The 27,998-nt window shown below is 47.5% G+C and overlaps 2 protein-coding genes across 5 annotated transcripts in view; one reads left to right on the plus strand and one right to left on the minus strand.

The window, feature by feature from the left end:
• The window catches only part of HDAC11 (histone deacetylase 11), a 54,711-nt gene extending 33,099 nt beyond the window's left edge, over nt 1-21,612 (minus strand). Inside the window, exons 1-3 of one of the 4 annotated variants that reach the window (XM_064156306.1) lie at nt 21,491-21,612; nt 19,344-19,482; nt 4,268-4,343 (exon numbers count right to left, since the gene is read on the minus strand). The gene's annotated coding sequence lies outside the window, so the exon portion shown is untranslated. Of the gene's footprint in view, nt 1-4,267; nt 4,344-19,343; nt 19,483-20,479; nt 20,725-21,490 lie in introns of those variants that run through there. The other 3 variants (XM_064156307.1, XM_064156304.1, XM_064156305.1) reach the window with 3 other exon arrangements.
• Nucleotides 20,643-27,998, plus strand: part of NUP210 (nucleoporin 210) — a 71,016-nt gene continuing 63,660 nt past the window's right edge. The window contains exon 1 of the mRNA XM_064156309.1: nt 20,643-21,005. Coding sequence (XP_064012379.1) covers nt 20,848-21,005 — 158 coding nt within the window. The 5' untranslated portion in view covers nt 20,643-20,847. The remainder of the gene's footprint in view (nt 21,006-27,998) is intronic.

The raw sequence follows: 27,998 nt of genomic DNA on the forward strand, positions 1-27,998 counted from the left end.
CAGATCAGCTCCTCTTGTTTCAGCTGAGATGCAAAACATCCTTCCTTAAGGGGCTGAAATAAGAGCCACCCCACAAACAGTTTGCTTTCAGCTGAGTCTTTGGAACCAGGTAACATGAAGAAAGGTGCTACAGATAAAATCTGGGATGAAAAGGTTTGAAAGTAACATACAGAAAAGGAAGGCTTCATTTACGTTGGGAATGATGTGTCTGGAAAACAGTTTTATAGCAACTCAGTACTTGAATTTCTTCTCAAATCTTCATTACTGTTTTCCAATCAGAAAAGAATATTTGGAGAGCCTCTGCTACTGTAATCCTTGGATCCTAAGGGCTTTGATCTGCCATGTAGTGACACGACCGAGATCAGGCATTCGCTTCTGTGCTGTGCTGAAAAAGTGAAGTTATTGATTGCTGTGATCCAGCAGAGCAGAAAAAGGTCTGTGCTCTTTCAGCTGGGAAACAGATCTGCCTCTCTGCCCTTGCTGTTGCTCAGAGCAGCTGCAAACCCAAGGCCTGAATACTCCTACAAGTCTCCATTATTCTCCTCACAGGCTTATCCTCCCTCTCACTAGCCTAAACCCTTCTGCCTCACTGGATGACATCCATCTGAAATGCCCAGTGTTTAAAACAATGGAGCATGACACCACTAACCACCACCAACCAGCTCCTTGTGCCTTCAGTGTCTGCAATGTTCCAACTGCACAGCTCCCATTATACCAATCCCAACAAGGCTTTCTCCAGTCCAGGCTTCAAACACCCATTTCAGCTATACTGATGGGACTCGGCTTCATGCCTGCAGCTGAGGACCAGTGAAGGAAGCTCTAGGACTTCAGTTGCACTCACATACTGTAAACATCTGCAAGTCAATACCCAAAGAGATAAAATTGGGTTTAGTACAATGAGATCATAGAATCACAGAGTGTTAGGGGTTGGAAGAGACCTCCAGAGATCATCAAGTCCAACCACCCTGCCAAAGCAGGATCACCTCATTCAGGGCAGGTCACGCAGGAAACTTCCAGATGGGGCTTGAAAGTCTCTAGAGAAGGAGACTCCACCTCTCTGGGCAGCCTGCTCCAGAGCTCCAGCATCCTCACACCAAAGAATTTTCTCCTCCTCCTAAGGAAGTGTGCTAAGCTCAGAATGATTTAGAAACTCTCCTTCAGGGTCAAAGGTCTTCCAGATGAAATTCCTTAGTGGCACCAGGAGGTGTTTACACATTTAGATCAGGCTGTCCTGCATAACTAGATGGGACATTTTATTTCTTCTCAAGTACCACAGCACAGCTGAGAGGTGGACGAGCAGATAAGCAGCACTCAGCCTGTATTAAGCATCAGGAATTCGTATCAGTGGTTTGAATCACTCCTTCTGGCAAGCAGGCAGCTACCACAACCCAGCTCCTTATGACTGGCATTGCTAAAGAGGTGTTATGGCTGCTGGATGATGGTGGTGTAATGATCACAAGAAAAGAGAGGTGGCCAAATGTAGTTAAAGGTGGCCAGGCAGCTTGTGAGATCATGGCCCTGCACCACAGCACTCAGCCAGAGAGTGGGTGCTGAAGGAAGAACTGAAATGGAGCATGGGGCTGTTGAGCCTGGAGAAGGGCAGCCTGAGAAGAGATCTTATCAAGGTGTATAAATATCTGAGGGATGGGTGCCAAGATGAAGTGGCCAGGCACTTTTCAGTGGTATCCAGTGAGAAGTCAAGGAACAAACCAGGTACAAACTGGAACCCAGGAGGTTCAGCCTCAACAAGAGGAGAAACTGCTTTGGTATGAGGATGCTGGAGCCGTGGAGCAGGCTGCCCAGAGAGGTTGTGGAGTCTCGAAGCTTTCAAGACCCATCTGGATACATTCCTGTGTGACCTGCCCTAGGTGACCCTGCTTTGGCAGGGGCTTGGCCTATATGATCTCTGGAGGTGCCTTCCAACCCCTAGCATTCTGTGGTTCCGTGATTCTGTGTTAGTGAGGTTTTTTCCAGGTTTTCTAGCACTTAGGGAAGCAGGAAATGCCTCCACCCCCTGTTGCTGCTCTGAAGCACCAAACATGCCGAATCAAGACGATACAAGCTGCAATTAATGCAGCACTAACAGAAGAACTAGTGTAATCACAGTAGCTAAATGAGGAGGGTGCTAATTGCTGGCCATTGACTGGCTTGCACTGATGAGCAGCCTATTAGGCTCAGAAAGGAGGGAGGGTTATTACCATCCTGGTGTGAGCAGCGTGGCCTTTCTCCAAGTAATCTCCTGTGGAATCAAGAAATGAGCTGCTCCTTACACACTGAGGTGGTTGAAAAACATGTTTTTGTTTTGCTCTAGCTGTGTTAGTAGTGTGGAAGGTGGTGAGGAAAACCAAAAGGGACATCTTTCACTGCAGTTCTTTTCTGTGTGGACACTACATGGCTCTGAGGCTTTCTAAGATATGTCTCTTGGGACTGCATCCCAGTGCACTGAGTGCATCTTCATGCCTGTGGCACTTGTACTATTTTTCTGTATACAAATATTTGGATAGGTTCTTTCAGTTCTTCACCAGCAGGAATTCAGTAGGATTTCAGCAGAGAAGTGATTATAGACTATATCTTGAATACTGAGTTCAGTTTTGTGACCCTCACTGCAAGAAGTACATTGAGGGGCTGGAGCAGGTCCAGAGAAGGGCAACAAAGCTGGGGAAGGTTCTGGAGAACAGGGCTGGTAAGGAGCAACTGAGAGAATTGGAGGTGTTTAGTCTGGAGAAGAAGAGGCTGAGGGGAGAACTCATTGCTCTCTACGACTCCCTGAAAGGAGTCTGGAGCCAGGTGGAATTGGTCTCTTCTCCCTAGCAGCAACTGATAGGACAAGAGGAAATAGCCTCAAATTGCACTAGAGGAGGTTTAGGTTGAACATGAGGCACAATTTTTTGTCTCAGAAAGGCTTGTCAAGCCCTGGAACAGGCTGCCCAGAGCACTGGTGGAGGGATTTAAACACTGTGTAGAGATGGTGCTATGAAGATATCTGAGGGATGGAGAATCTCTGCTGTGGGGACAGGCTGAGGAGTGTTGGGGTTGTTCAGCCTGCAGGAGAGAAGGCTCCAGGAGCAGCCCTCCAGGATTAGAAGGGGGCTACAGGAAAATAGGAGAGGGACTTTTTACAAAGGCACGGAGTGACAGCAGGAGGAAGCTGGACTGAGATAAGACATTAGGTAGAAATTCTTTCCTATAGGGGTGGTGAAACACTGGAACAGGTTACCCAGGGAAGTTATGGAGGCTCCAAGCCTGAAAGTGTTCTGGATGGAACCTTGAGCAAGCTGGTCTAGTAGACCTCCATGGCAGGTGGTTTGAACTATTTGATCCTTAAGGTCCCTTCCAACCCAAACTCTGTGATTCTATGTGATTCCCTAGTAAACGTGTAGCTGCAGAAGCAGCAGGCTGTGAGTTACTCTACTGGGTCTGAAATCAGCTCCACACAATATTTACACAGATGGATGCAGTACAACATGCTCTGGCTTTCAGTGCTTCCTCTCTGCCTCCTCTTGCAGTGCCTGTGCAGAGCTGACTGAGTAGCAGGGATGAAGTCAAGGAGGGGCACTGTTTACCCCTTTCTAATTCTGGCAGCATACACACTAATTTGACCTCTCTAGAGACTGTTCCTCCTTCCTGCTGCCTGCCTTGGAACACTGAGCAGTTTTCCCACTCTGTTAATTATTAGACAACTACGTTTGTCTGCTCTTTCTGCAAGCCAGGAAGCAAGGGATAGCTGGGAGAAAGGGAAGGAGGAAAAGGGGTGAAGGGCAGCTTGGTGTAAACACAAAACTCAGGGCACTTTCTAGTTTTCAGTCTCAGATCTATAGGATGTTGGTTTGTTACAGAATCACAGAATGTTAGGGGGTTGGAAGGGACCTCTAGAGATCATTGATTCCAAAGCCCCTGACAAAGCAGGGTCACACAGGAACATGTACAGGTGGGTTTTGAAAGTCTCAAGAGGAGACTCCACAGCCTCTCTGGGCAGCCTGCTGCAAGGTTCCAACACCCTCACACCAAAGAGGTTTCTCCCCATGTTGAGATGGAACCTCCTGGGTTCTAGCTTGTACCTGTTGTTCCTTGTCCTATCACTGGGCACCACAGAAAACAGCCTGGCATCTTCCTTAATCAAACAGTAAATCCTTACACTCTACAAAAGGATAAATGTCAGCAGTTTGCAAAGTAGATCTGTTTATTTCCAGCAGACTACCAAGCCAAGTAGGTAAGACCCATGTGTAACACCACAGCTAACAAGGAATTGATGCTGTTCGTTCCTTACCGCTGCAGGCAGTGTGCTGGGGACTTGCTCTCCGATCAGCCAGAAAGGACAACAGAGATGGAGCATCAGCAGTGACCTGCAGCAAAGCCCAAACAAACAAGGTATGTGAGCACACAACCAGGGAGAAGCAGCAGCCAGGGGTAACCTCAGCCTGAGCTACAAATCCTGTCTGTCTCTGGGAATCATAGAATTGCCGCTTTGGTTGGAAGAGCTCTTTAAGATCATCCAGTCCAGCCATTCTCTAACTCTGCCAAGGCTGGGCCTAAACCATGGCCCTCAGCACCACAGCTCTGCCTCTCCTAAGCATCTTCAGGAATGGGGATTCAATCACCACTCTGGACAGCCTCTTCCAGCGTCTGAGAACCCTTTTCTTCTTATGTCCAACTTAACCCTCCTCTAGTGCAACTTGAGGCCATTTCCTCTTATCCCATCACTTGTTACTAGGGAGAAGAGACCAACCCCACCTAGCTCCATATTCCTTTCAGGGAGTTGTAGAGAGCAATGAGGTCTCCCCTCAGCCTCCTCTTCTCCAGACTAAGTACCACCAGTTCCTTAGCTGCTCCTCCCCAGTCCTCTTCTCCAGACACTTCCCCAGCTTTGCTGCCCTTCTCTAGACCTGCTCCAGTCCCTCATTGTCCTTCTTGTAGTGAGGGCCCCAAAACTGAACCCAGTAGTCAAGGAGTGGCCTCAAAAGAGCTGAGTACAGAGGACAGTCCCTTCCCTGGTCCTGTAGGTCACACTGTTCCTGATACAGGTCAAATATTTGCAAAACCTAAGGTCTGCTGCAGTAACCACATCTGCAGCCATCTCTGTGTCTAGTTCAGTGCCAGACTTGGTGGAGTTAGAGAATGGTTGGCCTTGGCCTTGTTGATCTTAACAGTCTTTTCCAACCCAAACGATTCAGTGATCCTGTGGTTCTGTGATTCAGCACCTGCACCCACATATAGTCCTGCAGAGCAACTCATTCAGTTCACTGCAAGACGAAAATCCTGGCAGAAGGGGTAAAGAAAATACCTTTATGGAGCTTTCAGCATAACTTTTGGGGTGGAAAAGAAGTATAGCCCTTAAAGCTATTCAAGACCAGCTCAGTAAAAAAAACACTCCCTGGAGGTCAAACAGAATGTGCTGTGAACTCCTGAAATGAAGCCCATCTCAGTGCAGAGCTGCAGAACAGATCCTGTAGGTATTTGGGTGTTTCTTTTCTCATTTGGGGGTTTCAGTTTAACAGTTCAGGGCTATTCCTTTATTTATACAGGAAAATCTCATTTGTCTTCTGCTTTTCAGCCAAGTGCTTTTCAAAAGGAAAGGCTGATTTCATTGTAACTAAGCCAAATGTCAGTGGATAATTCACTACTTTTTTTTTTTCCTGTGTCCTGTTAATTAATTAGAGCCCAAAGGCTCAAACTTTCAAATAATAATAAATCTTTATTCAAACAATTGGTAATAATCAAAGAGCCAAAGCTGCTGCAGCAGTCAGATATGAAAAAGTAGATTCTGTTTGTGAGCTGAGAACTAATAAGTGCAAAAATTAATTTTTCATCAACTGAAATGTTTCCAAAACCACAGGCCTTCACCCAAGGTACTGCTGGGCAGCTGTGTCATTTACTTGCACAAACACAGAGCTAAGACTGCCTTCCCAGTAATTAATTTATGGTGTTGCATAGAAATCAGTGAATCCTGGAATGGGTTGGGTTGGAAGGGACCTTAAAGATCATCTGATTTCAACCACCTCCGCCACAGGCAGGGACACCTCCCACTAGCACAGGTTGCTCAAAGCCTCATCCAACCTGGCCTTGAACAACACTGAAAAATATGGTGAGAAACCACAGACTGCAGAGCTGCTTTCCTCTTTCTGTGCCTGTTTCAGGTACCTGGTTGCATGGAATCTTGGCATCACATGTTTCTTTGTGTTGGAAGAGACTTTTCAAGGCCACCCAGTCCAAACCTCCTGCAGTCAGCAGGGACATCTGCAACTAGAGCAGGTTGCTTGGAGCCCCAACCAACCTGACCTGCAGTGATTCCAGAGATGGGGCTTCTACCACCTCTCTGGGCAACCTGGGCTGGGGACTCATCACCCTGGATGTCAAACATTTCTTCCTTCCATCTGGTCTGAATCTCCTCCTTTGAGTTCAAACCATCAGCCCTTGTCCTGTCACAACAGATCCTGCTCAAAAGTCTTTCCCCAGCTTTCTGATCACTCCCATTAAGTACTGAAAGGTCACCAGAAGGTCTCTCTGGAGCCTTCTCTTCTGCAGGCTGAACGAGACCATCTCTCTCAGCCTGGCCTCAGCAGAGGGCTTCCAGCTCTGCCAGCATTGCTGTGGTCTCCTCTGGCCCTGCTCCAACAGGTCCCTGTCTCTGCTGGACACCAGAGCTGGATGCTACATAAGCTAGCAGGGCACTTTGGGGGGGCTCTTATAATCTGAAATGCTTAAAGAATCACAGAATGTCAGAAGTTGATAGCGACCTCAAAAGTGACTCCTACCAGAGCAGGATCACCACAGTAGGTCACACAGGAACATATCCAGGCAGGTTTTGAATCTCTCCAGAGATGGAAATTCAGAGGAGATCTCAATGCTCAGCAAGGGCAGGGGGCAAAAGGATGGGGCCAGACTCTTGTCCATGCTGCTCAGAAACAGGATAAGGGGCAATGGGCACAAATGGGAACCCAGGAGTTCATCTGAAGATGACAAAAACCTTCTTTCATGTGAGGGTGCTGGAGCCCTGGAGCAGGCTGCCCAGAATGGTTGTGGAGTCTCCTCTGGAGAGATTCAAAACCCAGCTGGACTTTGTGAGCCTGGGTAAGCTGCTGTGCGTGCCCCTGCTTTAGCAGTGGTGTTGACTCCAGAGGTCCCTTTGAACCCCACCATGCTGAGATTCTGTGATTCTCTGACTGTGTGGCAGTTCCACAGGAGAAGTTGCCAACAAGTGCAGTTTGATGCTGGAGCAGGGTTCATCTAAGCAAAATATTTAGGCTTGTAGGATTAGTGTTGCTTAGAGCGTAGGTAACCTTGGTCTAACCGCAGCATGTGTAATGACAATGAACTTCCAAGTGGATCTTCCTGTCTCTTCATCTGCTGATTAGTATGCTTGCTATGCAGAGCCCTGAGCTGAGAACTTACTCAAAGGGAACCAAAACCAATAAGAAAAGAAAATGAGGGAAAAGGAGAATACAAATGTGCCTCCAGGATCCCAAGAGGGCACATTCATAAAGAACATAAACCCCAGGGTCGTCAAGAAGCCAGCTCGTTAAGAGAAATGAAATGGCAGATTGATGTCAGTGTGCTCGGGGTGATCATAAACAAACAGAAACAGAGTGATGACCTCCTGCAGAAAGCAGATCCTCTCTTGATAAAGCCACACGAGTACAGTCAAGAGAACATCACCAAATGGCATTGAGCTTGATAATGAAAATCAAAGGGAGGTAAAGTGTCTTCACAGATTCCTATACAACCCAGCATGTGCTACAGCAATGGGCTTCCAGCTTCTTGCATCAGAAACAGAACAGGCTGCAAGATGGATCTGGGACTTCTAAGAGACTCTGCCCTCTTCCCATGGGAAGTGCATTGACCCTTGCTCACTGTGAAGTTTAAAGCAGGACTGGAAGCAATGTTTTTCCACTCTGTTCTGGCTCTTTTCTCTGCTATTTTTTGTACTGCCACATTTTCTTTAGATTTTGACTGCTGCTGGGCATCACGAGGAGGTTTGAATGGTGCTGGGTGCTGCTCTTTTGCCCTTAGTGCTAAGTCAGAACAGGGCCATATGCAGAAGCAGGTCAAATTTTTCTCTCTGAGGTGCTCTGTCCTGTGTTTGTCAATGGCTGAATTTCCCCAGCCATTGTGCTGCCAATTTGCCCACTTCTGTTTCCATGAAGTTCATCACAGCCTTCTCCTGCACAGACTTACACTAAATAATTTTGTCATCTCCAAATCCTGATGATTCTTTTTGTTTTGTTTTGTTCTGCCTCTCATTTCTGCCTTTCTGGGTAATTAATGATTATATTAAATACTAGCTCCAGTATAGATCCTTGGGACATGCTAATACTAACCTCCTGCTGAGCTGAAAACTGACAGCTTAAGGAATGAAACTCCGTACAGAAGAGCAGTGCTGGCACTGAAAATAAGGATGGCTTCTGATTGATACCTAATCTGAAGGATGAGAGGGAAAGGATTGAAGCTCGAGGATGAGAGATTTAGACTGGCTATGAAAAGGGAATGCTTTACAGTGAGACACTGGAACAGATTGGCCAGGGAGGTTGTAGATGCCCCCTCCCTGGAGGTGTTCAAGGCCAGGCTGGATGAGGCCTTGAGCAAAATGGGCTAGGGGAGGTGTCCTTGCCCATGGCAGGGGGTTGAAACTCATGATCTTTAAGGTCCCTTCCAGCCCAAACCATTCTGTGATGATTTTATGGAGATGAGAAAACCCAACAGCCACCCCAAACTCTGCAAGTACAAGCACCTACAGTCTCCACTGATTTTTATGGGACTTGGGAAAAAACAGGCTACTTAAGGAAAACCCAAAGCCAGTTGAAGAGGAATCAGCACACCTCTGCAGACCTGTTTCACTTGCTGCTTACAGAACTGTTGACTTACCAAACAGCACCTTAAGCATTTTACCCCCTCTGAAAGCCTTGGCTATGATACCCTTGTCACAATTTGTTTAGGTATTTGATCCAGAGAGTACAAGGTAGAGCATTTACAGCTAATCAAGCCTGAAGTAAAAGATGAACAAAATGAACTAAACCATGACTACCACAGCTATAATCATGTTGGCAGGACAGGCTTCCTTGTCAAAGGCATTCAGTTTTGCCTAGACCCCAGAAAACATCTCACATTTCTCTGACACTGTGATGCAGTGTCTGCAGCAGACATTTCTGTAAGCCAAAGATAGTATTAGGAGCAAACATCACCAAGCTACACAAAAAAAGTGTCCTGCCACCGTTACAGATCTTCACAGATTGCACTGGCCTGGAAGGGACCCTCAAAGGTCATCTTGTCCAACCATCCTGCAGGGACACCTCCACCTAGAGCAGAATGCCCAGAGCCACAACAAGTCTGATCTTGAATGTCTTCAGGGATGGGGCCTTAACCACATCCCTAGGCAACTTGTTCCAGTATCTCACCACCACCACCCTCACTGTGCAGAACTTCCTCCTAATGTCCAACCTAAATCTCCCCTGCTCCAGTATCAAACCACTGCCTCTTGTCCTATCACCACAGGCCCCTCTAAACAGTCCCTCCCCAGCCTTCCTGTAGGTCTCTTTCTGCTATTGAAATGCAGCTCTAAGGTCTGCCTGGCACCTTCTGTTCTCCAAGCTGAACAGCCCCAGCTCTTTCAGCCTGTAAACCTCAGATATGTTATAACCACCAGCAGAAGGTCTGGAGTTATTTCTGTGTGTAATGTATTCAGCAGCTTGGAAGCATGCTCATTAGCCTTCCCCAAGCACAAATCCTGTTGTTTGAACCCTGCACCAAAGAAAAGCCAGAAGAACGATGCAAAAATAGAAATGAATATTCACAAGCTCTTGAAATAAAACTTCCTTCGTTCCTCAATGACTGGAGAGATCAAATCTGACTAGCACAAATGTTTACAAAAAGTGAAGAAGTCTGTGAAGGCATTTAAATGATCAGCATTTGAATAGCCTGTGGTACTGAGGCCAGAGGCCTGGGGCAAATGTGCCTCCTGAACTTCAGAAATCACAGAATGGGTTGGGTTGGAAGGGACCTTTGGAGGTCATCTAGTCCAGCACCCCTGTAGTCAGCATGGACATACCCTACTAGATCAGCTTGCTCAGAGCCCCATCAAGCCTGACCTTAACTGTACCCAGGGATGGGGCCTCCACTGCCTCCCTGGGCGATCTGTTCCAGTGTCTCCCCACCCTCATTCCAAAGAATTTCTTCCTCATCTCCAGTCTCAATCTCCCCTCTTCCAGCTCAAAGCCATTGCCTCTTGTCAAAGGTCTCTCCCTGGCTCTCCTGTAGCCCCCTTCAGGTCCTGGATGGCTGCTCTAAGATCCCCCTGGAGCCTTCTCCAGGCAAAACAACCCCAGCTCTCTCAGCCTGTCCCTGAAGGGCAGGTTCTCCAGCCCTCTGATCATCTTTGTGGCCTCTCTCTTATGTTAGGGGGCCCAAAGATGGACACAGCACTGCAGGTGAGGTCTCCCCAGAGCAGAGCAGAAAGGCAGGATCCCCTCTTTCCATCTTTGGTCACACTGCTTAGGGTGCAGCCCAGACTGCAGTTGGCCTTCTGGGCTGGAAGTGCCCATTGCTGGTTCATGTCCAGCTTCTCACCCACCCAAGTCCTTTTCTGCAGAGCTGCTCTCTCTCACATCATCTCCCAGCCTGGATTAGTAACAAGTAGGACAGTATTCAGTGTGTCCTAATTCTCCTACATGGCAATTTAGATGTTTGTTGTTCAGTGGAATGTTGGGCCAGATGGTGCAGTCAGATTTACTGTCCTCAGAATTGTACCAGAGACAACAGCAAGTGCAGTGCCTGCCTGCAAGTCTTTAAGGTGTCCAGCAAGACATAATGCTACTGTCCTGCACTCAGGTTTCTGCCTGAGTTGATCCTACTCAGATGCAGGACCTTGCATTTTGACCTGTAGACTAGGAAGGTGCTTGCTATGTTAGACAGGGATGTGGGATGTTAAGAATGGAACTTGTGGCATAATCTCAGATTTCTTTGATGGGTTTTAGTTGCACATCTGCAAAATGGGGACAATGGGCAGTTGTGAAGACACATTCATGAAGTAACTATGGGAAGATGCAGGACAGGATGAGACAGAGTCAGCACAGAAACAAAACACGAAGGAGAAGGATGTGTGCAGCAGCAGAATCCAGTCCTGGGCTGCACAGGCCATGGTATTTAGCTGCTGTGCCATGCCTTGCTGGCCTGGGCACCATTTTACCCAGGCAACTTCTGTCTGTGATGCTGGGACCAGGCCTTGATTCAGCAGGAGCCCAAAGTATCCTTCAGAGAAGGAACCCTTTAAAATCCCTGGCCAGTACCTTGCTACCTGCAGGGACACTGCAGGGACACTGCATTTAGCTTTTTTTGTTCCAAATCTGCAGTTGTAAATCCACACTGAGGAAAGCTGTTTTGCCTCAGGAATGCTGCCTTTTCTTCAAGGTTGACCACAGCATTCCCCAAGGGAACCTGATTGGTAGGTGGCCTGCCTGGGAAAGAGACCCTGAAAGGCATTAAGGAGACAAAATTGGTTATCCTCAGAGCCATGTCTCCATGATAGGTTACAGTCTGTGGTACATTGCAGCACCTCCTGCTCTTCTAACACTCCACTGCAGTAAGTGAAATCTCCTCTGGAAGGACTCATTACACAAACAGCTGAATTTGTTTTGGGTTTCTTCAAGGTCAGCAGGAGGTGCTGAGTTTGTTGTATTATTTATGCATTAAAACAGAAAAAAACAGCATTTCTTTTGAATGCAAATCTAATTTTACAGTTAAATGTGTATTTTAGGTAGCCAATGTATGTGGAGATCATAGTATCATAGAATCAGTCAGGGTTGGACGGGACCACAAGGATCAGCCAGTTCCAACTCCCCTGCCATGGCCAGGGACACCCTTCCCTAGAGCAGGATGCCCACAGCCTCATCCAGCCTGGCCTTAAACACCTCCAGGGATGGGGCCTCAACCACCTCCCTGGGCAACCCATTCCAGGCTCTCACCACTCTCATGCTGAACAACTTCCTCCTCACATCCAGTCTGAATCTCCCCACCTCCAGCTTTGCTCCATTCCCCCTAGTCCTGTCACTACCTGATAGCCTAAGAAGTCCCTCCCCATATTTTGGTAGGTCTCCTTTAGATGCTGGAAGGCCACAAGAAGGTCATCTGGGAGCCTCCTCTTCTCCAGACTGAACAGCCTCAACTCTTGCAGTTTGACATCATAGCAGAGCAGCTCCAGCCCTCTGAGCATCCTCGTGGCCCTTCTCTGGACATGTTCCAGCATCTCCACATCTCTCATGTAATAGGAGATACAGAGAGTCTGGAAGTCTTGCTGTGCAAATGCAGAAGCTCTCTAGATCTGTGTCATGCTCTCTAGGGTGGGTGTCAAAAGGATGGGTCCAGACGCTGGCAGTGGTGCTCAGTGACAGTGCAAGAGACAAGGAGCACAAACTGGATCCCAGGAGGTTCCATCTGAATAGAAGGAGAATTTTATTTGGTGTGAGAGTGCTGGAGCCCTGGAGCAGGCTGCCCAGAGAGGTTGTGGAGCCTCCTCTGGAACAATTCCAACCCCCCCATGCCATTGTGATCCTGGGCAAACTGCTGTGGGTGCCTCTGCTTTAGCAGGGGGTTGGCCTGGCTGACCTCCAGAGGTCCCTTCCAACCCCACCATGCTGGGATTCTGGGATTCTGTCATTTGCAACCAAGTAACCTTGAAAAGCACACCACTCACTTCCCTTGCTCCTGTTAACTAAGCCATGACACATAGTCACATGCCTATTTATAACTTGTGTTAATTAATTGCAAGACTGAGGACCCTTTGTGTTTTTCTAAATTTCTCAGAGGTATTTAAAGCAGAAACAAAGGTTGGGAGTTTTGTTTGCTGCTCCTCTGGTCTTGTGAACCCTCCTCACTGCTGCCTCCATTCAGTGGTTGGGTGAACAGCTCCTAGCTGTGATTTGTGTCGTGGTGTACCCTTTGAAAGGAGCTATAAATAACCTGTTTCAATAACCAGGCATTTACATTAGAAAGGGAGAGGAACTCTGAAGCGAAAACCTGTTATTTTTATCTGATGTCAGTGTTTCAGGATCTCAGCCTTATCAGACTCTTCCAGAAGAATTCAGTAAGGTCCTGGGGTTCTGTAGCAGCAGGGAAAGCCTTGCATCTCAAATGGGTTTGTACCATGGGAACTGAGATCCCAAAAGAGCTCCGTTTCTCTGTGGGACTCCATCTTCCAGGGACACATTGCAAGCATCCCAGGGACAGCCCTGGCAGATCAGACTGTGCAAAGACCAGCAGGTTTGGCCCTAAGTCTTACTGATTCCCTAAACACAATTGCTCCTCTCCAAATAGAAGCATAGGGTGGTTTGGGTTGGAAGGGACCTTTAAAAGTCATCTGGTCAAAGCCAATAACTGCAAGGAAATCAGCCCTGATGGAAACTTAAATTTCCCTGATTAGAATCATAGAACCACAGGACTGTTCCAGTTGGAAGAAACCTCTAAGATAATCCAGTCCAACCTTCAACCCAATGCCATCATGTCCCCAACTGCCACACCCACAGGTTTCTTGAACACCTCCAGGGCTGGTAACTCCAGCATCTCCCTGGGCAGCCTGTTCCAGTGCCTGGCCTCTACTGCAGGAAAGAAACCATTCCTAATGTCCAAGCTAAACCTCCCCTGGCACAATTTCAGGCTATTCCCTCTTGTTCTATCACCAGATACTAGGGAGAAGAGACCAGCCCCCACCTCACTGAAACAGCCTTTCAGAGAATTGTAGAAAGCCAGAAGGTCTCTCTCAGCCTCCTCTTCCCCAGACTAAACACCCCAGGTCCCTCAGCTGCTCCTCACCAGCAGTGTTCTCCAGACCCTTCTCCAGTTTTGTTGCTCTTCTCTGGACATGCTCCAGCCCTTCACTGTCCTTTTTGGAGTGAGGGACCCGAAACTGAACCCAGCATTCCATTAACTTGCTGCCTTAATTCTGGATATTTAGTGAATTTATGCCTTCCTTTGGCCCAACGTCTTCTCTTGGAAGGTAAACACTGTCAGGCATAACCAAAGTGTTCAGCTTTACTGTTGCTCTCAATCCATCATTCCCTCCGTAGGGAATGGCTGTAAGGCTAGGAGGATGTTCCCATAAAACCTTCAGTAGGTTTATGAAGACACAGAAGGCCTAGCACAGTAAATTGAACATGATAACTCTACTAGCAGAGAAAGTGATAAAGGAATAATTGCAAAGGGAGTATTGGTTTATGTACTCTGTAGGGCTATGATCTCTATTTTAAAGTGATGCCTTCCAGAAGACTCTGATCATGGCAGGTAGGCAGGAGCAGCTCAGTAGGGATGTAAAGTGGAGGCAGGGACATGTCCCATGGGCTGCTGACAGCAGGATCAAAGGTGAGTTAATGAGGTTTGCCAGGCAGGCTTAACAGCTGTGAACATCTGTGTGTATGGAAGGACTTCCTGGGCTTATCCTCAGCAAGGTGGGCAGCAAGGGCAGGGAGGGGATTCTGCCCCTCTGCTGCACTCTGCTGAGGCCCACCCCTACAGTGCTAGGGCCAGCTCTGGAGTCCTCAGCACAGCACAGACAGGGACACGCTGGAGCAGGGCCAAAGGAGGCCACAGCAATGCTGTGAGGGCTGTAGAGCCCTCTGCCGTGAGGCCAGGCTGAGAGAGTTGGGCTTGTTCAGTATGCAGAAGAGAAGGCTCCAGGGACACCTTCTGGTGGCCTTTCAGTGGTTCAAGGCAAACGTGAAGTATGAGCAGGCTGATCTAGTTGGAGCTGTCCCTGCTCCCTGCAGGAGGGTTGCACAAGATGACCTTTGAGGCTCCCTTCCAACCCAACACATTCTGTGGTGGTGCAAAAAAAGGCCCATCACTGCTTTCTCACTTTAAGCTACTATTCCCAGACCACTTTTTCTCTCCAACATTCTCTTAACTTGCCCTTTTCATCTCCTGCTTAGCCTGGTGAAGGCAACTCCCCAGCTCTTCTCAACCACAGCTTCATCCCTAGAGGAACAGTCTTTTCATTAAATGTGTTACTATTACTTGTCAGTCACTCTTTAGCTTCTGAATCAAATATTATTTGATTTGAGAGGTTCTTAGGTTTGATATCACAGAGTATTTTTCATTACTCTACTGGGTGAGCTCTGTTCTCCCAGCTTAATGAAACTGTTCTTATAAATAACTTGCACACAATGCATTTAACTGCTGCTGCTACACAAAGCCAGCCCTAAATGACTAACACCTGAGCACAGGCACACCTGCAAGGCTTGTGGTTGGATATGGCTTGAGCTACCTTCATCCAGAACACTTGAAATGAATGATAGAAGCTAGAGTATTTGGGGCTGGACCCTAAAGGTTATCCAGGTGCAATCTCCCTGCCACAGGCAGGGACACCTTCACTAGACCCCACTGCTCAAGGCCCCAACCAAGATGACACTGAACACTCACAGGCTTGGAGCCTCCACAGATTCTCGGGGCAACCTGTGCCAGTGCCTCACCACCCTCATCACAGGGAAGAATTTCTCCCTAATGTCTGATCTCAAGCCAGCTCCTTCCAGCTCAAAGCCATAGCCCCTTGTCCTGTCATTCCAGGACTTTGTCCTAAGTCCCTCCCCAGCTCTCCTGTAGCTCTCTTCAGGTACTGTGAGGCTGCTCTAAGGTCTCCCTGGAGCCTTCTCTTCGAAGAGCAGGCTGAACAACCCTAACTCTCTCAGCCTGTCTCCACAGCAGCGGTGCTCCAACTTTCCACATCTCATTGTCTTATTTTGCTGGAATTTCACCTCCTGAGTTTCAGTTATTCAGAGCTGAGTTTTCAGCAGGGTTGAGGGGGAAGGCTGGTTTGGGGTTTTGTTGTTTTGTTTTGTTGTAGGTGAGCAGATCTTCAGACAGTCAAACATTTTAAAAGATGTAATGTCTGAAAAGGAAATCAGGTGTTCCTTGGTGAGATTGGTATTTAGTGCCCTCATTTTTCATAGAAGTCTAGAAGCATTTTGGTTGCAAAAGACCTTTAAGATCATAGAATCACAAATCATAGAATGGCTTAGGTTGGAAGGGACCTCAGAGATCATCTACTCCAACCTCCCTGCAGGGGACACCTCTCAACTAGACTTGGCTGCTCAAGGCCTCATCCAATGTGGTCCTGAACACCTCCAGGGAGGAGGCATCCACAACCTCCCTGGGCAACCTATTCCAGAGTCTAACCATCCTCATACTGAAGATCCAGCCTAACCCTGCTCTTCCTCAGCTTTGAAACATTCCTCCTTGTCCTGTCTCTAGACACCCTCAAGAAAGTCCCCCTGCACCTTCCTGCAGGATCCCTTCAGCTATTGGAAGGCAGCTCTAAGGGCCCCCCAGAATCTTCTCTTCTCCAGGCTGAACACCTCCAGTTCTCTCAGCCTGTCCTCGTAGCAGAGGTGCTCCAGCACCATCTTTGTGGCTCTCCTCTGGACTTGCTCCAACAGCTCTGTGTCCTTCTTATGATCTTACTATGATCAAGTCCAACCATTCTTCAATTCTGGTCTTTTACTGAATGAACTCTAGAACCCAAGGTTTTCTCCACTCAAAAGCTGTCCCAGCCAGGTCTCAGTGCAGGAAAGCACGTGTGGCTCACCCCAATAATAAACACATGGTCAGTATTCAGATCGAGCTGGCCTAGCCTTCCTGAGCAGCATGAGCCCCACAAATTCTTGTGCTGCCCAAAGACTTGGCACTCACATACTGAACACCCTTGAGAGCTGAGGAAGCAGGCAGGCAAACAGGCACCATCACCACTGTGCCATTAAACACTTCCTTTTTCTGAGCAAGGCTTTAAAATGATTTCACTGCAAACACATCACCACATGCTACACTGATAGCTTTGAACAAAAAACAACCAACTTTTCACCAGCAGCTGATTCACTGAAAAGATTTAATCCAAGTAGCTATCTCTTTGCTTCCTTGGAAGTGTTTTGAGATCTTCAGACCAAGCGAGTGAGCTTGTAAAACCTTTCAGTAACCCTTCCTCTTTTATTCTCCTATTTCAGCAGAAACCTTATGAGCACCTGGTGTTTGTTATTTACTGTGTGCATTTTGATTGCCTCTTGAATCTCTTTAAAATGTAAAGATTTTCCACAAATGGCCCAGCTGCTTGGAGAATCACCATTTATTGTTTGCCTTTGTCCCTCTCACAATTAAGCAGCTCATTAAAGTCCTCTCTCTATCATTCTCTAATTGCATTCTTTGTGACTAAGAAATTCCCATTTTTGTTTTTATCACTTACTCAGGTGCACGCTGATACACATCTGAAATTGCCTCATATTGCTCCTCCATTCTGTGCCATGCCAGCTAACCAACTCCCCCACTCCAAGAGGAACTACCTCTTTATCACTTTACTGTGTAGCAGAAACTGTAGAGCTACTCATCATTGTCTCCTGCCTTATTCTCCTCTTACAGTTGCTTAGTATGCTTGTGAGTTTGCTCTGAAGGAGAAGTCAGGCATTAACTGCTGTACCTAACTGTCATGTTTCATCCTAAATTTCATCCTAAGTGCACTTTGCTGCTCCTTATGAAAATTACTCCAGCCTAAGTAGTTGAGAACAACAATAATTTTCCAGTACCACACCGAATGCTCATCACCATGCACTGCTGATGAAAGAACAGTAGAGACCTACTGAGGCTGCAAAACTGCTCTTAAAAGCTGGGAATTACTGGGATACAGATGTTTTTCTCACCTCATTCACTGCACAGGATGTAAGGTACTCACTAGCTACTTCTTATCTACTCAGTTGTAATTGTACTAGCTGTAAACACATTATGCTCATTGTGTCATGGGCTATTTCATCAAGTCCCTCCCTCATACCCGAGTCTTCACTGAGCTTATCTTCATAACTTGCCTGTGAAGGAAGGTTACAGATCCACTGGCAGCAAGAGTAAATAAATAAATAAATAACTCTGGATTTCAGGGAGCAATTTAAGGTGTAGTGGCTTGATTTGCCAGAGCTCTCAACACCATATATCTTACTGTGCCCAGCTCCCACTGACTTCAATTGCAGCTGAAAAGTTCAGCTCTTCTCGAGATCAGAGCACACAATTTCAAGATGTGCATTCAGAAAATGAGTAATATCCAAACGGGAGCTACAGAGAGAAGTGAACTGTCCAGCAGCACAGTCCTCTGGGATGGAAAATGGAATAGTTTTGCTGAGGCACTGAGAAATGAAACACTAGCAGAATAAATGCTGTAAAAAAATAATCTTACAGTGGATGAGGGCTACTTAACTTCTATACTGCCTAAATTAGAGCTGGGTAAACTCTCTGGTGCTGTCCCTGGACACTTCCTGGGCAGAATTTAACTATCCTAATTCCAAGATAGATTTCCAAAAGGAGGTTAGAGTGAGCTGGGGTCAGTCTCTTCTCCCTGGTATCAGGTGACAGAACAAGGGGAAACAGCCTCAAGTTGTGCAAGAGGAGGTTTAGTTTGGAGATTAGGAACAATTTCATTGCTGCAAGAGTAGTCAGGCATTGGAACAGGCTGTGCAGAGATGTGGTGCAGTCACCATCCCTGGAAGTGTTCGAGAAATGTGTGGACATGGCACTTGGGGACATGTTTTAGTGGCCATGGTAGTGTTGACCGTATGGTCTTAGAGGTATTTTCCAGATGAAGCAATTCTATGATTTCCCCCTTCTTAAAATGCCTTCTCTAGCTGCATACACATATACATATATACCTGCACCCCATCCCTCTGTTGTAGGCAAGCACAGGCAGATCCTCCATGCAAAAACTACATTCACTAAACAGCTCAGAGTAATTCCAGAGGCTTGACCTTTCCCATGCACCACGAATGGTGAAGAGATCTTACCCCTGAAGAGATGCTGAAATGATGATACAAATGAGTGTGTTCTGCTAACAAGGACAGCTTCAGACTGCAATGCCAGCCTGCCTTTGTACTCACAAGCTATAATGGTCTTTTCAAGAGTACTTTCAGGTGTGTTCAAAGATTCTAAAAAAGGAAATTATGAAATGCACAGGGATTCCACCCCACAGAATGGTGCTTATCCCTACCTAAATCGCCATCTCATTTGAGTCTCCACAAAGAACCTCTCTCACAAAGTGAACTGACTAGTGCAATGCCATCCACTACCAAGTCCAATCACCACCAGGAGGCAAAACACACATTTTGCAATAGGATTACAAAACATACAGATTAAAAAAAGAATTGTATTAAAACTTGCAGTTCCTGAATCCCATTTCAGGGTCTGAACACACATAAACGATTATAGATCTCTCGGTGAAGGTTAAAACTTCCATTTTCCTCTTCCAGCACTGTCCTACTTCCCATGCTGTTCCACCATGCTTTTGAGCAATACACAGGAGAAGGCCAAGCTCATGTTAGGCTGCCTGATGAAATCTAGCTACTTACTGTGCTCTTTGGAGGAGTTCCAAGTGGCTGAGACCAAGGCTGCCTCTGGTATTCCCCTCGTTTGCAGAGTTCACAAACCACCAAGTTCTGTGTCTTGACTTCTTTAACTTTCTCTGCACTTTGGTCTGTATTTCTTCCCCTGTGACACAAGGAGTACAGGAAAGTAAGCCTTCTTACTTGAAGGGTATAAGGATATGGAAAAGTGGTGGGTCCAGGACTGAAGAACTGTTGCTCAGCTTAGCTGTTAGCACCACTGTATGCATATGGCATAGACACTGGAAGCCTGCAGTATGCAACGTAATACCCATACCCTCAATAGATTTTTTTTAGGGGTTTTCTAATCCACAGGATTTAAGATTTAATCCATTTAGGGTTGGTCTTTCTTAATCCATAGGTCCTATTTTTAAAACCCACCTCTTCACCCCACTCTGCTCTCAGGAAGGCTTGTGGAAAGTGCTGTGCAGGGCAAGGTGAAGGCAGCCTGACACACCGTGGTCCTCACCCCACATCCTCAGTGGGGTGAAACCAGCACATGGAATCACAGAACTGCTTAAGCTGGAGAAGACCTTTAAGACCATTGAGTACAACCATTAACCAAGCACTGCCAGGGCATCACTAAACCATGTCCCTCAGATTTTAAACCCCATCACTGCCCTGGGCAACCTGTTCCAGAGCTTGATAAGCCTTCCAGTGAAGAAGTTTCTTCTAATATTCAATCCAAACCTCCCCTGGTGCAAGATATCTCTTGTCCTGTCGCTTGTTAGTAGGGAGAAGAGACCGACCCCCACCTGGCTGCAGCCTCCTTTCAGGGGGCTGTAGAGAGCCGTAAGGTCTCCTCACAGCCTCCACTTCTCCAGACTAAACCCTCAGATGCTCCTCACAAGACTTGTGCCATCAGATGGCCACAGGCAATCGACTGTTAATTGTCAAAGGCTTAAAACCAAATTCAAGTTGAAAATCAATGGGAAACAGCCTCCCTGCACTGAACCTTTCACAGGCTCCTTTCGTTTTTGTTAGCAAACAAATTCTGCTCGCAGTCGACTTGAGGCGAGCTGCTGGAGCAGCTCCGGGGACAAGCCGCATCTAGACCACCAACCATAGGGCTCATCCCTTCGGCCGGCCCGAAGAAAGCTCACCTCACCTCCCTCCCCAGCTGCTTAAGCCATTTCCACCGTCATGTGGAGCTCTTTTAGCCAGTAAAACCTGCAGCAGTTGGACTTGGCAGCCGTCCCGGGCCGCAGTCGGCCCTGACCTCCAACGCGGCGGTGGTCTCCTGCCGTTGGCGCCGCTGGAAATCATCTCAGGGAAGGCGGCGCTGGGCTGCACGGCCCCGATCGGGCAGGGCAGGGCAGGGCAGGACCGGCCCGGCCCTCTGCTCGCCCCCTCCGCCCCCGGGGCGGCCTGCCCCGCGCTGACGTCCCTCGGCGCGCAGCGCACAGCCGCCCTCCGCCGCCCGCAGCCAGCCTTAATCGCCCCCAGCGGAGGCAGTTACTCGGCGCGGAGTATGGCTCCCCCTGCACTTCAGGCGCTGTCTCTTCTCCTCGGCCTTTCCTTCCACCTCACCGTCGCCTCCAAGCTCAACATCCCCAAGGTGCTGCTCCCCTTCACCCGCGGCACCCGCGTCAACTTCACGCTGGAGGCCAGTGAGGGTTGCTACCGATGGTGAGTGCAGGTGCCGCCGCTGCCGCCGCCCTTGTCCGTCGCTTCCTCCCTCTCCCCGCCGGCCCCGCTGCCCGGGGAAGGCACCTGCGGCTGTCTCAGCCCGCGACGGAAAGCCTGCCACCCGCGGGGCCTGGCGGCGCCCCTGCCAGGGGCCGTTCTCCCGAGGGCAGCCAGCAGCGCCAGGCCTCTCCTCGCCGGTTTCGTGTTACCCTGGGTGCTTTCCGGAGTGGCACAGCGGTGTGGGAGCAGAAACTGAGAGAAACCCTGAGCGCAAAGGCAACGCTTTGCGAACCGTCGCTGTGCTTCTGCCTGCAGCGGGGGTCCAACCTCCTGGAGAGGGGGTCTGGCTGGAAATCGGGGCTGAAAAGGCCCTGAGGAGAAAGTCTCGGCTGTGGGAGATCTTCCCGCCATGGTTAGGTGCCTTTTGTGCACCTTGCCCCCCATGTGTGCCCACTTTGCTGCCCCACGTACTGCGCCATGCCCACCTTGGCTCCACACATGTGCATCCTGCCTCCACACATGCCCAACGTGCTCATCCTGCTGCCTCATGTGTCCTCGGTGCTCTACGTGTGCCGTCTCCAGGTACCTAGGGAGAGCACCCACTGGTGCTGCTGGTGTGGAAATGCCCCGTCCCCCACTGTGGTTGGTCAGCAAGGACTGACAGCTTTGAGTTTGGATTAGGGATGCAAAGAAAGGAGGGCTTGGAGTAGCAGCACCTAGCTGAGGTGTGAGCTTCCTAGTGCCGTGAGTATAGGCAACACCCTGAGCAGCTCACCTGTGGAACATAAAGTCCATTTGTAGAGCATTGTCTTTCTCCTGGTTTTCTTTTGGAGGCTTCAGTGCTGAGCCCGTGGGATTTGGCACTTGTGGCTGGCAGCCCATGGCCTGCCTCGCCGGGCTCACAGCAAGCACTTTTGTCTTGCATTGAGCACCAAAGGCTAAAGGCAAATGCCACAGTGTGTGAGGTTTCAGAAACAGTGTCAAAGTCTTCACGTTAAACAAGTGTTACTGAATCCTCATCCTCCCTTCATCTCAGAATTGCCTTGTGGAGAAATAAGGAGCAGGAGGTACCCACCTGAAAAAAGTGTGGCAGCCAAGATACGTTTAGGATGATGCTTCCATATATGCCAGGTGGATGCATATAGCAGCTCTCAGTTGTTATTTTGTGGCTGACAGTTGCTGAAATACATCTTAGAGGGCTGTGTTTACCTTCTGTATTGGTTTATTTAGCTGATGGTCCATCCTTGGGCTGGCTACAAGCTTTTGGTCCGTAAGAATTCACACATTTGAGGATGTCTGAATACCAGAGCAGGAATCAGAGTTTCTCTAAAAGCTAGCTGAAAGGGAAGTTGTTAAATGAGCTGCACATGGTTGTGTAGCTTAATGTTTTATGGACCCTTCTAGTGAAAGTCTCACAGGTATGGACTTTTGTTTTTCTTTTCCTTACTGTAAAAGCAGCTGAGTCTCCAAAAACGTTTGGTGTTCAGTGGAGTACATTCTGTGAAGGTAAACCCCAACCTCATCGAAGCACTAGTAAGATGTAGGAGGTGTAGACTGCCTTTCCTCTTTTGCATTGCTGGGTGATGCTGGGCTGGTGACAGACGTTCCTCTGTGTGCCAGGCGCTATCCAACTCGCAGAGCTTTGTAAAGCTCGCAGATGAAAATAGGTGAGATTGTACTCTAGGGAAACACCAGTTCTGACTCACAGATGTCTCTCTAATGAGAGTGATTTGTAAGCACTTCAGAGCATGCAATACTGGCACCAGTTGCCAGCAAAGGGTCATATCCCTCATTCAGAGAGGCCTCAATGTGCTTTTCCGTCCTCCCCCTCTGCCCTTCAGAGATTAATTTTGGTTGCAAATTAAGGGAACTATACCAACTTTATACCAAGTATGTCCTCGTTTCTGTGTTGGGGTTGTAAATGTGTCTTTATTCACTTCTGCTTTGCAGTGCTTGGCAGGATGTGGGTGGTAAAACTCAACGTGTGCTTACAAAACCATGAGGAGGAAACGAGCTTGTGTGTGTGACTGAGCAGAAACAGCACTGCTTGTCGTGGTGCTCAGAGCATGTTTGCTAGATTGCATCAGTGGCTTGCTTTCCCTCTAGATCCTTGACCCCACAAGCTTGCAAAGTAGGGAATTAGGAAGTAACATACCTTGGAGGAGCAGGCAGATCCTCAGCCTTTTGCTGGCAAATTTTCTGTACTTTCTCCTTCTCCAGCTACTGTTAGGAGGAGGGCATTGAAGAGTTAGGAAGCACCAAAGTAGTGACTTCAAAGCAGTGACTGTGCCTCACCCATGATTTGTAAGATGATGGGTAGCTTTGCATGCACCAAGCAGGGATTTGGAATGGAAATGCTAAGACTGAGGCCATTGGTGTCAGGAGAGGTGGCTGAGGTTGTATAATATGGGTGATGCCAGGTTAGAAGTTCTCACAGCCATCACCTTTCTTCAAAAGATGTCTCTAAGATTCTGAAAGACTGCATTACTCAAACATTCAGAGTTCATACTTGAGTGTCCAATTCTGTGAAAAATCAATTTTTGGCGTGTTTTGACCTTAGTTATTTTCCACTTTCCCTTTGGGGCTTCAAGTTTACCTCAAAGTGGGGGATTTTCAAGGTGATGGTAGCAGTGTCTGAGAATTCCAGTGATTCAAAGGGAAAAGGTCAAATTTTATCATCATCTCAGCAGCCTGGAAGCAATGATAAAGTTACCAGCATGGCTTTCAAGTGTTTTCTGACTCTCAAGATGCTGATGCCTTCTGGAGTTTGGGTTGCCTTCACGGTGCAAGTGGGCTTTGGTAAAAGCTTTGTTTTCGAAGCAGACGGTGTTCCCATCTGTAAATATTGGACCTGGTGCTATCTTCTGGGATAAAGCACAGCCTGTGCCAATATATTTAGCGTGTAAAGGACATCTGTATTTATCTTTTAAGTACCTTAATCCAGAAAATACACCTGAAAGAATGAAAGCATTCAGGAGCAGAATTGTCTCCTTGAAATCTGCCTTACTATAGTAGCTTTTTAGGGGGCGGAAAAGGAACACACAAAACAAAGCCCATTTCCCCCCAGGCTCTACAGCCTGGCACAGGGTATTTATAGCAGAAATTATCTGCAGTGTACAAATGTGCTTCCATGGCTGTAATAGTATTTCAGCTCTGGTTGAATTGAGACACAGAGAGAGAATGGGTGGAAAGTTTAATTTTTCAGAGTTAGCTTTGGGAACTAAACCAGATTGGATTTGTACCAGGGACCACTGGAGTTGGAGGTTTTGCTGTGGAGAGGTTACAGGTGTAGTAAGCTGCTCAAAGGTGCTAACGGCCCTGTGCAATGTTGCTTGTTGCAAATACAATGAAAGTGAGTTTACTGCCCCCTTAAATTAAAGAGTTTGTGTGTGCTAAGGAAGCTCTCCCTGACAAGGTTACATAAAGCTAATTGCTGATGCAATTATTGAGGAGCAGATGGTAGAGTCCTGAGCGATAGCTGAGTGGTATGAGCCAGCAACCCCACACCTTCTGACCTGTGTTGCTGGGGCAGTAGTTGGCAGACAACAATCATTTCCTACCTTATCTTGTCAGGAGGTTGAGGGGAGACTATAACTACTTAAGAGGAGGTTGAATCAAGTTTGGAGTCATTCTCTCAAGTAATGAGACAGGACAAGAGGAAATGTCCTCAGTTTGCAGCAGGGGAGGTTTAGACTGAACAAACTTCTCAACTGAAAGTGCTTTCAAAGACTGGAACAGGCTGCCCAGGGAGGTAGTCAAAACCTTCCATCCTGGAGGGGTTTCAAAGAGACAGAGATGTGGTGCTGAGGGGCATGGTTTAGCTCCAGACTTGGTAGTTAGAGAATGGTTGTACTGAATGATCTTAAAGGGCTTTTCCAACCCAAAATGTTTCTGTGGTTCTATGATATTGGGTTGCAAATTAGTCTTACCACTGCATGGGATCTATGTGCTGGATTCTGTGCTTTAAAAATATGTTTTAAATACTGCTGCTGCTGCTGCTGGATGTTTGCTACTTTACTGTGAGCTTGACAGTCTCATCTCTAATAATCTGAGCAGTTTGTTGTTTTGTGGATTATCTGTTTTAACACAAGTCTAAAAACCCCTGTCTGACTTTGTCTTGTGTGAGGCTGCTGTTAATGTCCCTTTTATGAAGTGGCATCTTAAATGGAGCTGTCTATCCCCTGCTGTCCATTCTCCTTCTCTGGTTCTCAGCTGCTCTCCATTCCCTACTTTCAAAGACATTTATAGCAGGCAGCTGTGCTAGTTTGAAGCTAGCTAGTATGTTTTGGTGAGAGGAACTAGATTACAGGTTGTGGAAGGAAAACAGTGGTGATGTCTACTTCGCTCATAGGCTTGCTGAGAGGTATAAGAATAAAAGCAAAACATAGATAAGGGAGTCTTGCTGCTGCTGGGGAACTGGCTGAGCTGCATCTTACTCTCTAACCTCACCCTCCAGTTTGGACTAATCCACTTTGCTTCCTAACCCCCCTGGCCAAACTTCTATTCTTCCTTAGGACTGGGGTAAGGTTGAGAGGGGTAGGAGGAAGGTGTAGGGGCGGTTGAGAGCCCCTCCTGGGGACTCAGGTTTCTGGGAGGGGAGTTATGTTTCTGTATTACCTTTTTACCTTGTATATTTCTGTATATGCTGTAAATATCTGCTTGTATATTGTGCTAGCTGTAAATATAAGCTTCATTCATATTTCCAGAGCTGGCTGAGTCTAGTCTTGGTGATTTCTAAAGTGGGGGGGTGGGGGGGGGCAGGGAACACCCAAACCATCACCGCAGCAAAATGCTTTGTCTCTCTGGAAGCTTCCTGCACTGCTGAGTGTGCTTTCCACAGCATGTGGTGTCCCACAACAGGCTCCAGCTCATATAGGTACCAGGACAGGCTCAGAATGGGTAGGATGTCCTGGTTGGTAAAGTGAGACAGGCTGTGTTGTTGTGTCACCTGAGCATGTTGGCTCAAAACCAGAGTGGGTAGCAGGAGTCTTTGACATGGGTGTTCTGCCAGAGCTGAAGAGACAAGAGAAATGATGATGCTTTTTAAATTCTGGCTGGTGTGTGTCCCTGCAACACAGGTTTAGTGCTTAAAAGACTTTTTCTGAATCCAAGTGAAACCTGCATGGGAGGGAGGACAGAAAGAGGAGGGACTGCTGTGGCTTTGGGCAGCTTTCCTTGCAGAACACCCATGAAATGTGTTAAGACTTTTGCTCTCTTTGCGTGTGAGTCTCACCTCAGTAACTGAAGCTTTAAGAAAGACGTTTACAAGTGAGAAGGTTTCACAGAGTGGATAACTGGAAACAATGCCAAATTTGGCATTTGTGGTTTGGAAGCAAACTGCCATTTTTCAGTTTTCTTTTCTAATCTGAAGTCAGGCTGAGCTAATTTCAGACCAGGCTTTCTTTCTTGCATTCTCTTAGCTGAAAGATGACTGCCACTGGTGTGGTGTGCCATTTTCCCTCCTAGAAAAGGTACAAAGGTAAGCACTTCTGCTGGAATGCTTTTGGCCTCCAGTCCATTTGACAAAATACCCAAGTTACAGTTGGACACCTGGGCTGAGTTTTGAGAACAGCCATCACCTCCTTTGAAGGGAGTGGGCCTGTCAGCCCATCACCAGTATGAGCAAATGCTTTGTCCTTGCCTCATCCTGTGCTGTGTGATGCTTCCCTTTGCTTTTAAATCAGTACTAGATGGAGGATTTGTTTGCTGTTTTATGTTTCCTCAGTACAGCAAAAAACATCCTAGGAGAGGATTGAGTGAACAATAGAAGGATGATCTGCCACTGTGTTGTTGAAAATCCTTAAAAGGGAACTCTGCCAGGTTCCCTCTGTGTTTTCTTTGGAATGGGTTCCATTCCACATCCTTGGTTCTCTGGGAAATCTGGTTTATCATACATCTGCAGTTGCCTGGATGCTGTTTTGGCTCTTGTGTTTCTTTGCATTTTTGTATGTCAACAGCATCAGTGCCAAGAGTGACCAGAAATAAGGTACCTAATGTATGGGTCAATCCAGTCCTACCACACTCCTGAAAACCTTTACTGTCTGCTTTCCTTTTGGCTAAGTATGTGCCCACATGCCTAATACAAATCCTAAAAGGTGAGGTCATCCAACAGCTGTGGTACTTCTCCACAAAGGTGAGGTTTTGCTCGTTCAGTCATCTGAGTTTAGTCTGAGGAGCTGGAAAAAATCTAAAATGCTGAAACAAAAGAATCAACAGAGTATTGCTTGAGTGAAAGAGCAACATTTGCCTGAACTTTAAGGCAGGTTATAAATTGTTATCCTGGATGTGTTCACGTTGATGGCCCAGAACAGCCAGGTTTGGGTAGATCAGGAGATACAATCCTGGCATGTGGCTCTGTGTCTGGAAATCATCAGTGCAGTGGAAACCTGCAAGAGGACTGGTGGTCTTTAATTACAAGTGTCCCTAATTCCTCAGCAAGCAAGATTTTATTCTGAGGGAATTCAATACTGGGATATTTGATAGCACTTCTCCTCACTCTTCTTTCTAGCACTTCCTCCCCTGCCTTGCTTTCCTGCAGACGCCGGTATGGGATTGAGAGCCAGTGCCAGGAATGCTGCCCGTGACTGGCTTCTCAGGATCTAATTTTGACCTGTGACAGGCCTGACTCTCGGTATGCCACACTGCTGTGCTGGTGGAGATCTGCTGTTAAGTGGAAGATGATCCAAACCACAGTCCTTGGTGTCATTTTAAAGCAGAAGGTTCTTTTTCTTGTTCATGTAGTGGGCAGTAGTGGTCCCAGTGTGTGTTGGGTAGAGTGATGCACGCACAGCCTGTTTGGTTTGTGCCTGATCCCGCATCGGATGTAGCTGGGAACAGAATGTGGTTTTGATGTTGCTGAGTGGTGCTTAGGAGTCCTGAAATCTTTCAGCTGTTATGGTGTGCAAATGAACAGCCATGAAACTGGGTTTGAATGTGGGTTGATGGCAAACCTCAGAAAAGCCTTGTTTCACCTGCTCAGTTCAGGGAGCTGCC

The sequence above is a fragment of the Pogoniulus pusillus genome, chromosome 16 (genome assembly GCF_015220805.1).
Source record: "Pogoniulus pusillus isolate bPogPus1 chromosome 16, bPogPus1.pri, whole genome shotgun sequence".
In the NCBI taxonomy this organism is placed as follows: domain Eukaryota; kingdom Metazoa; phylum Chordata; class Aves; order Piciformes; family Lybiidae; genus Pogoniulus; species Pogoniulus pusillus.